Below are 11,002 nucleotides of genomic sequence, written 5' to 3' on the forward strand. Positions count from 1 at the left end.
GCTTGCCATGTACAGTGTATTAAAATTTATGTCATTTGAAGATATTTTTCTCTCTTCTTGGAAAAAAGCAGGCAACTATTTGCATGGGTATAATGAGCAACTGAAATCAATGACCCTTGGTAGAGATGTGCCTGGTATGAAAGAAGGACTTAGTTGGTTCATCATTGAAAATATTTGACGCATTTTTAAAAATCTTTTTTCCTGGAAATCTAATTGATATCTGTTTAAATTATTTTTTGAGAAATTAGTCCTATATCTAATTGTGAAATTCATGTCCCAAAGGTACAATTTCTGCATACACCCCCCCTCCCCTCGGATGGGCTAAATATGTTTACTTATGTATTGAAAGTAAAAGGCGTAATAACGCCTTTTGGAAAGGCGTTATAACGCCTTTTAGAAAGGCGTTATAACGCCTTTTAGAAAGGCGTTATAACGCCTTTTGGAATGGAAAGGCGTAATAACGCCTTTTCAAAAGGCGTTATAATGCCTTTTTTCGCGTTATTACGCCTTTTCAAAATTTACGCCTTTTAAATTTTTTTCTCTCTACATTAATCCTAATAGGCTTTCCTATAAGGCCCATTGACGTCTTTTTTTCAAATCAGATTGTGAGTTTGGTAATTGGTCCTTTGCCAGGCTTTGGTCAGGGGTTATTCTCTATTGAGAAGTTGATGGCTCGTTTTAACACTCCCCCTCAAGTGGTTGAGGGAGAGTATTAAAACGAGCCATGAAAAACTTCTCAATAGAGAATAGTCAGGGGTATGTTCGGCAGTCTGTATGACCAGTTTTACCGATCTCTGATAATTTTTATTTATTTATTATTTATTGGCGCAATAATAAAAACACCTCCACCTTCCTAAAAAAAAAGACAACAACATTTTCATAATTTACGCGTGGTTTTTTACATTTGGAAAATTTTTAAAGTAATGAAAGTTTGTTCGAATATTTTGCGATTCATATAACAAGCACCCGTCACGCCAATTTAGCATGTCTTGACGTTTTCGAAATCTCAACTATCATCTTTGGAGTTAAATTTATTTATACCAGTGAAAGGTAGGACGGTTGATAATTGATACATTTTTCTAAGAATTATTGAGAATATCTTTCTATTTCATTTTGTCAGAAATATAGAAATTTAGATACGAGTAAGTGACTGTAACGTAAACAGGTAAACAGTGGTCCAGTCCAAAGACTATTTCTACCTACGTAGCTATTATTTAAACCTATCCAAAGTAGAAAATCTAGCTATTTTGATGATATATTTTTACCTACTTTCTACTTTACTTGCATTTTGTGGCCGAACGGCGCAATATGGTGAGTACCAAATTTCTTGATAGTCACACTGATGATGGATATGACCAAAATTTGACCAAAAAATGATTACTTCGTAAATTAACAATTTTGCATAAAAACTAATGTAAAATTGAAGATTGTATGGAACGCCAAATTAACATATATTCAAATATTTTTACCTATCTTCAACAGGTCCGGCACAATCTCTTGATTAAGCTACATAGCTTTAAAAGGCTATATAGCTTTAATAAGCTATTCAAAATAGCTTGATAAAGCTATTTATATGCAATTTTTCACAAAAACGGTTTTTGAAAGAAATAAACAAAAAGTCGCAAATATTTGACTATTCATATATGTACAATGGACTATCAAAAATACAACCTAAATCATAGAAAGTTCTAACATTGCTGCTGTTGAATACTTTTAATCAAAATAAGAATTTCCATTGTTTGAGTAACTGTGTGTGCGGTGAGGCGTGGGTAAGTATGATTGCTTCTCATTGTGCTGAACTGTTACTAATCAATTATCCTGTTGGCCATAACTGGCCTCCTTTATAATTTCATTCAAGAAATAACTGTGTTGTCACTCATCAATAGCCCCAAAACTGTTAAAACTTTGAGTTCAAAGTCTCTCAAGGAGACGTAATACGGTGAGTGATTGTTACATGCATTGTATTCAGAAGAGTACAAAGTTCAATATTTCCACTGCACCAAGGTGCGACTTTTTGCACACGTTGAAAAAATAACACATTTGAGAAAAACAGTATGAGAAAATAGCTTAATCAAGCTATTCTGAATAGCTTAATAAAGCTATATAGCTAAATCAAACTATATAGCTTAATCAAGAGATTGTGCCGGACCTGTTCAAATAATTGCACCTATCTTCAAATAATTGAACCTATCTTCAAATTAAATGAAGATATGTACAATTGAATTAAAGATAGGTACAATTGAATTGAAGGTAGTTGTAAATAATTATACATATCTCTAAATAATTATACCTAGGTACAAATGAATTATAGCTATCTTTAATGGAATTACACCTATCTTCAATTCAATTAAAGATAGGTTCAGTTGAATTATACCTATCTCTAATTCATTTGAAGATAGGTATAATTGATTTGAAGATAGATTCATATAAGACATATTATACCTAGGTTCAATTTGTTTTGTGTTGTTGAAAATAATGAACGCTTCCTTGGAGACAATATTGAACATGGAGAGAAACGCACAGAGCCTACAGAGCGACGACAACAAGGATGAAAGGAGAAATAAAGTTAAATTCAAAATGTGCAAAAAGCATCATATAAATATTGCAAGCTCAATAGACTAACTTGTAAGAACAGAGGAAATCTGAAATGAAATCTGTACATACGTCAAGCAATTTTTATGTGAAACATTCCCAGAATTCCTTACTACCCAATGTCCTTTGTGGGAATAATAAATAAATAATAACGTAAAGCATAAAAGGCTTTCATTTTGTAAAAATCTTTCAAAGAAACAAAAAATAACTGCAATGTTTTTCGACCAAAATTGCACTAGGTCTATAGTTTCAACCAGACACTCGGCTGTCTCCGTAAGCTCAGACGAGCTCCATGACGGCGTGTGACATCACAGATAGTCGAGATGTCTCATACGGCTTGATGTTTGAAGTGGCTGATCAATTTTTCAAGTGTTTTTGATGGTACAACTGCACTCGCACCAACGGTCACATGTAAAACATAATAAATAAATAATAACGTAAAGCATAAAAGGCTTTCATTTTGTAAAAATCTTTCAAAGAAACAAAAAATAACTGCAATGTTTTTCGACCAAAATTGCACTAGGTCTATAGTTTCAACCAGACACTCGGCTGTCTCCGTAAGCTCAGACGAGCTCCATGACGGCATGTGACATCACAGATAGTCGAGATGTCTCATACGGCTTGATGTTTGAAGTGGCTGATCAATTTTTCAAGTGTTTTTGATGGTACAACTGCACTCGCACCAACGGTCACATGTAAAACATATTACATATACCTTTTTTATTCAAATTCTTTAAGTAGTACTTCTAAGAATTGGTATTATACTGTGACAAGAAAACATGGAAAATGAGCAAATAAATTCGAAATCAAAATTTGTCAGCTGAGGTACTACTAGTAACTTACGAACCTTCTACTGACTGAGCTGCTGAAGGAAAATTTTTAAATTTTGAATATGAATTTACCCGATATTAGACAAATGTTGAATTTATAATAAAGGGCAGTTTATAAATACAGACAAAAAAATTGAAGAGAAAATTCTGAAGATTGCATTGAAGTAACTAAGTTATGACAATTAGAAATAAATAAATTGCTTAACATTATAAATTTGTCAATTTCATATTGAAACTTTTGAATAACCAATAAATCAATGTAATTCAACCTCAGCTTTAGTGCTAATAGACTTGGACCTAAACTCACCTTCATAAATATGATTTTCATAAAGGAAACTTTTCATCTTTAAGGTAACCCTCAACATGGATGAAGGAAAAAGTACAGAAAACGAAAGTAATAATGTTACTGATATTCCGTTAGAAGAAAAGGGAGACACTGCAGATTCTAAAGAAAATAAGTTGGTTACAAACGCAGAAAAATTAACTGGGGTGGAAAAGTCAACCATTGAAGAGCCACAATCCAGGGATGAAACAGTGTCTTTTCCAGAGAGCGGTAATGAAGAGAACAAAGATTTGTTGACACTTCATCGACAGCCAGGGGATGGTGAGCATGAAGAAGAGGAGACGACACAGAAAGCAGGGACAGCTGATAAAGAAAAAGAGACCGCACAGAAAACAGGGACAGAAGACGTCATCGAGGAGGAAGATGGTACTGTGTTTACTTCTGTTCATATTTTTTTGTCAGGAATTTTTTGAATCATTGCTTTGCTTGGTTTTTTCCACATTTATTAAATTTTACAGATTATTTTTTTCCTGAAGGAGTAGTAAAGTGCTCACCTTCTACAGTTTTGGCCCATGAGTTTCAGTATAACTTGAACTCAAGAAGATGACACAAAGTACATAATTTGAGGGAATTGTTTAATAATGTTGCAATATTTATTGAAAATACGAATTTCTTACAAATTTCTCAAAACTCATTCTAGAGTCTTTGTTCATTGCTGCATAACTAAGCAACAAGTAGACTTACTGATATACTATACATGATTGACTTTTGAATGTAAGACACATTTTTTCATTGGTGTTAAATTTTTATTAAAAAATTGCAAAAGTCTCTTTACAATAAATGTTTAAGTATGCTGAAAGCAATATGAGCTGCATTTTTGAGAATTTTATTTTGCTGGTAAAATGTGTTATAATTAATTTGTATGTAATTTAAACCCTTATGATCAATAAGACCAAAATAAAGTTCATAAATGTTTCTGAAGAAATATTTCTGTACGATCGAATATACAGTATTATGTAAGATATCAATATTGTACAGGACAACAATAATGCAATTTTGCTTCAATCAAAGCGTATAATTTAAAAAGTTTTTCCATTGCAAATTTGAACAACAGAAGTTCATAAATGTTCTATTTCATGTCATTGAAACAGTTAATTACAAATTTGCAACAAAATTTTTCGATGTCAAACATGCAGCTCATATTGTTTTAATGTCTATACATGTATCTTAACTTAATAGAAATGTGAATCCTGTAGAATGTGAAAGTTCCTTTAGATATATTTTTTTACCAGATGAAGGGATTGATGTATCAGATGGCAGTGATCTGGATGGAGAGGGGAGGATCAAGCTTTTTAAAAGAGGTTTAGAAATGGAGAAGAAAGAGAAACTGAAATCAGCACTCAAGTGTTACATGGCTTGTCTGCGGGGACTTAAACCTCACTCTAACTTCCCTCTACTGCCACAGTGCCTTAGAAATGTAAGTACATGTTGTACCATGTTTTAGTCTAGAAAGAAATGAATATATGTAAGAAATGATATTGGTGTGTTATTTAAAATTTCAAGTTTACTGGTTTACAATATTACATTGTTTCCCTTTTCTGATAGATTGCAGATATATTTTACAGACAAGAAGAGTGTATCCTTTCAATTTAGTGTAGAAAAGCAATAATGTTGCCTCTTATTGTTATGAAACAAAGTGGTTTTATTTCTTTTCAAGCCATTTACCATTTAGCTACATTTTAAGATATTTGAATTTGAGAGGTTCAAATTCAAACTTGCCTCTCTGTTTCTTGCACTTGCGCTTTTATGGCCCCCATAATACTGGTAAATGGTTCTCAGAGATTTCTTTTGGAATTGTCTTATCCTTAACACTGTAATCAGATGAGAAAGCTATACACTTTATTCAAGCTGAAAAGATTTACTATGAATCTGCTCTGATAGACACCACAGATATACAGAAAAAGCTAGGTAAGTGGAAAAAAACTAGTGGGTAACATTATGGGACATTTTCTGTCATTAACTAGAGTGAGAGCAAAGTATTGTAATTGTGGGGAAATTAAGTAATATTTTAAACTACCTGCATAAATATAGGATCTCCCATGATTTGTGGTTGAAAATGACTCTTATCCAACAATTTGGGATATCATTGGAGATTCTTTTTATCCTAGTCATGTTTTATACACCACTATGAATATTTTACTGTTTTCATATATACCGGTATATGAATCCACTTTATATTACTTCATCACTCTTATGCGAAACCCATTGTGACATCACAAATATGGGATATGAAAAAAATATTCAATGAATGATATTCACAGAATAAAGGGGTTAACTTTGGATAAAAAAGAAATATATGTTATCATTAATATATGCATAAAAATCTTTATAAAGCTTGAGTTCAGTATGAAATTAGGTAACCGTATGTACAGTGTACATTTAAATGAGTTCTTTATTTTAAACAGAAGATGCTCAGAAAGACCAAGAACTTCCCGCTGGTGTCTCAGAGGAGACAGTTCGAGCTGATGAGTTCGAAGAACTGGCCAGAATTTGTCTCGATGAAAAGCAGTAAGGTTTTGATAATAGATAGGAATTTTGCATATAGATGAGTATGATCTTATGGTTGTTCGAAAAGTAGTGTCACTCTATTTGGTGCAATCAATTAAGTTTATTTATAAAATATAAAATGCTATGTTTTGTTTTAAATGATATGTAAAAAAAATATTACAGACCGCAGCTGGCTTTGGAATATGCAGGAAAGGTAAGGTACAGATGTTACTCATCCCACAGTAGTGAATTTTTTTCTAATTTGCAAATAATCTTGAAAAAAATTATTTGGAAATGTTAAGCATTTTCATGAAAGATAGACTCAGGGTTGTTCATAAAATCTTAACAATGAAGCCCACATTAGGGGGTCAAAGTTATATATGTTAATATCTCAAATTTATTTCATGGAAATCTAAATTTTGCTTTGACTGCTTTGGTTTTTAGATTAGTTATTTTATCAAACAGGCCACAAAGATTAGGCAGAGTGCGCTGGGAGATAATCACCCAATTACTATAAATAGCCTGGACTTCTTCACACAAGTGTATGCTGAGGCAGGAGCTGACCAGTATCAGGGTAGGTATAAACTGACTGACTGACAAACAGACAATATGACTGACACACTGGAAAACACTCAGACTGACAAACTGACAATGTGACAAAACAGTCGGACTGACAAACAGACAAGGGGACTGACACACTGGAAAACAGACAGACTGACAAACAGACAATGTCACTGACACACTAGAAAACAGTTGGACTGACAGATAAACAGACAAGGTGACTGACACACTGGAAAACAGTCAGACTGACAGACAGTCAGACAATGTCACTGACACATTGAAAAGCACTCTGACTGACAGACAAACAGACAATGTGACCGACACACTGAAAACACTCAGACTGACAGACAAAGAGACAAAGTGATTGATACACTGGAAAACACTCAGACTGACAGACAAACAGACAGTGTGACTGATACACTGGAAAACACTCAGACTGACAGACAAAACAAACAATGTCACTGACACTGGAGGACAGTCAGACTGACAAACAGACAATGACACTGACAGACTGGAAAACACTCAGACTGACAGACAAACATACAAGTTGACTGACGCACAAGAAAACAGTCAGATTGACAGACAAACAGAGTGAGACAGTGTCACTGACACACTGGAAAACAGACAGACTGACAGGCAAACAATGTGACTGGCACACTGGATATTAACCAATCATTTCCAAATATGACAATGGACCATTTTTGATTTTTCACAGATAACCAAACAAGATAACAACATTGTCATTATCATTAAAAAAAATTTTTAGGTTGACAAAGAGATTTTTTTTTTTAAATGCCTATATGATATCTCATATGTCTGTACCAGAGACACAAAGAAAATATTTTACTGTTGTTCTATTTTATCAGATAGCATGAAAAAATTTGAAAATCAAGAAGATATAGACGTTAATGACCCTAGTGCTCACGCAGAGGTTCCTGGGACTCCAGGGAAAGAACCCCAGTCCATCCTTAGGAGAAGAAAACCAGGTATACATACATTGTATTCCTGTTGTTTGCTTGGACAGTGGGAGGTTACAATTGAAAGATTCACTCTTTATACCCACTGCAAATAGAGTTTTGTGGGGCATTGCTCATCTCTATGTGCAATCTTGTCCAGCTATAGCTTTTTAATGTCGAGTCTTTGGAAGCTCATACAGGGTACAGAGATTGATGTTGACCTGTGGATCTGTATTGACCTTAACCCAAGGTCATTCTTGCAAGTTAGAGAAAATTGACATTCTTGTCCAGTGTAACTTCTAAAGAAGAATTAATGAATGTTTGTACAAAGATTGTTTAGGGAGCTTACTCACAGTACCTGAGTTTATTGATAAAATAAATGAAAAGTGTATTACTTCAGTAAACCCAGATTTGAATATTTCAGGAGAAAAGGATGCAGAGAAGAGAGTTCGGTTTGAGGAGTCTGTAATCCAAAATGAGGATGGTATGTTTTGTATTCAGGTTTCTATAATGACTTCCATATAAATTTTATACCAAAGTTTAAGGCCATATCATCCTATTTTCACTACATTTTTTGAGATTATTTTTTGGGAGTGAAGTAAATTTTTAAGATTCTAATTTTGCTTTTTAGAGAAAAATGCATTAAATTCTCAATATTTGTTATAGAAACGCTTAAAATCGTTGCCATGAAAGAGGTTCATAGGATTTGTAGATAATTTTGATATGTATGTGAAATTGTAACATGATGAGGAATAATGATACAAAAGAGGAACAATTTTTTATACTAGTTTCAAAGTTAAAAAGAGTTACATGTATACTGTTTATTTCAGAGGAACAGTGTGCCAAGATATTTGTGTGGATCCTATTTGCGATATGTGGGGTGGTTCTGTTAATCCTGGGGTTGTACCTCTACTGCCATCTCTCCTCGGGGAGCACCTGTACGTCCTACAAACACCAGATCAAGTACGTCTGGGACCGGGTCAAGTACTACTACTACCACTACACACAGTCCAAACTCAGGAAGTTTGTCTGAGTCAAACTCGCAAGACTTGTCCCAAGTCAAAACAAGTCAAACTCACAAGACTTTGTCACATTATATTTGTTTCTTACTGAACAAAAGTGATAGTGTAGATTACCAAATTTCAGGACACATCATATTTGTGAAATAGTTAATTGGTGTTCATAAGCGAGACAAAATTTTTACAAATTCTGGTTATTGTTGTACATACAACATTCAAGTTTTGAAAAATATATACATGAATATTAACATTTGCAAATATCTTTCTTAGATGAACCTATTGAAGAGAAAATACGTTCAATTCTGTGTGAATTTCATTTGGGGGTCAGAGGTCATAGCGCGACCGGATCACAGAGCGATGTGATATTTTGACCAAACAACTTTTAGGTCATTGCGCGTCACTACATAGCAATACTTTGGCCTCTTCGTGTAATAAATACAATTTAACTCGAAATGTATTGGTTTCAAATGTAAATATAAGTAATAAACAACAATGTTAAAAAGTTCACTGGGAAATGAACTTTTAGTTGGTACGTGATCAAATCTACTGAGAAGCCCTTTGGGCTTCACAGGATTTGATCATGTGACCAACTAAAAGTTCATTTCCCAGAGAACTTTTTAACATTGTTGTTTATTTCTTAAATGACATTTTTAAAGCAACTTATTTGGTCTCACCTAATTATATGAAAATAATGTTTTTGTGTATAAAAAGGGATTTACAATAACAAAATTTTATACTACTGTAATCATGGTATTAATCTTTGTATTGTGGAAAGGACTTATATAGGCCGTGCCTGCTGTCCGATCCTGTTATGTTCAATCATAATAAAATATTGTTTAAATAAATACCGGTAAATACATGGTATTAATATCTTACTATAGAGAATTATCTCTTGCTTTTCTCAGGGCTTTGTCATGGCTGTAGGAATTCTCAATATCAAAATATGTTTAATTTTCAGCAGAATTTTTATCACTTCTAGCATGACATAATGTTATTGCAAAAGAGCTGAATTCAATCTGATACCAGTACATGTATATACCTATATTGCTTTGGGTTGTTTTATTGTCTGTATTAAACAAGTAATTCAGCTTCTAGCTTTCAAATGTACACTGTCATAAACAAGGTTTTCATTATACACATGTACATGAATTTGAAATTAAACATATGATGATCTTTAAACCGGTGTACAATACACATATAAATGTATCATACTTGTTGAAGCAGCTGATATGTATCTTAAACTTTAACTATGTTTGGGAACTGCATGTTTAACTTATCATTTATATTTCTACATGAAGAAGATAAAAATGTTTCATAAATTGTAAATATAGATGTGACTTTGTGCATTGTCATCTTAAGCCACAAAATAATATTAATTTTTCTTCTTCTGGCAAGGAGTTGACCTCTGATGAGAGTGCTGATGATTCTGGCGTTTGGGTTAATTATATGCCTTTATCTGCAGGGAAAAAATTGAGATGTTATGTTTAATATCTAAGAAAGCATCCATCTGTAGTTTTACAGCTACCATTCACCTTTTAAATTTTCATTACATAAAATATAAAAATGTATTTAAAATACTGTACATGTGTAGGAATTTTTTGAAAAAACATATACATGTAATGTAAGTCTGATTTTTTCAGTGTTTAGTAATTTCAGTTATTTTTTTTTTTTTTTACATGAATTTGACAAAATGTGATAGGAGGTCTGTGATTCATGCATTTTGATAGAAGTGGAGTAAGGATGATATGCAATGTCATTTTAATTACTCTATTTATATGTTTAGATATATGTTTACATATCTACTGATATTCTACTTTACGCTTTCTAGTCGATCTCATCTGTCCAATGTGTTGTACTTTTGTTATATAAAACAATTGTTTACAGTTCTTATTAATTTTTTTCACTTTAAAAAGATGCTGTAGATATACATGTACCTATATTTTTCTGTAACATTGTTACACTTGGTGTAGGTTTAGTTGAATTTTCAGCTCACCTTATGGGTGTCACAGTTTGTTTATATACAAGTAGTTAATTCAGCTGCTGAACTGTAGTTAATTTAACTGTTGAACTGCACAAAATTTTATGGTGGTCTTTAGTATATATTTCTTAAAGTATATCACTGTATATGATCTCAATGTTCAGGGTGGGACCAAAATTAAAATGATTTGACATGGGCATTCATTTTCTTATTCAATACATTGGCATTTGAAACGC

The 11,002-nt window shown here is 32.9% G+C and overlaps 1 protein-coding gene across 1 annotated transcript; it reads left to right on the plus strand.

Moving 5' to 3' along the window:
- Positions 1–810: 810 nt before the first annotated feature.
- LOC134262459 (consortin-like) lies at positions 811–8,867 on the plus strand. The gene is made up of 11 exons (XM_062744850.1): positions 811–1,050; positions 3,774–4,131; positions 4,998–5,182; positions 5,311–5,341; positions 5,587–5,673; positions 6,171–6,273; positions 6,436–6,466; positions 6,718–6,826; positions 7,680–7,799; positions 8,194–8,253; positions 8,600–8,867. The coding sequence occupies exons 2-11, from the start codon at positions 3,786–3,788 to the stop codon at positions 8,800–8,802; spliced, it is 1,275 nt and encodes a 424-aa protein (XP_062600834.1). The 5' UTR covers positions 811–1,050; positions 3,774–3,785; the 3' UTR covers positions 8,803–8,867.
- Positions 8,868–11,002: the final 2,135 nt, after the last annotated feature.

The sequence above is a fragment of the Saccostrea cucullata genome, unplaced genomic scaffold, assembly GCF_032062105.1.
Source record: "Saccostrea cucullata isolate Sc308-1 unplaced genomic scaffold, CSIRO_AGI_Scuc_v1 ctg11527, whole genome shotgun sequence".
Lineage (NCBI taxonomy): Eukaryota > Metazoa > Mollusca > Bivalvia > Ostreida > Ostreidae > Saccostrea > Saccostrea cuccullata.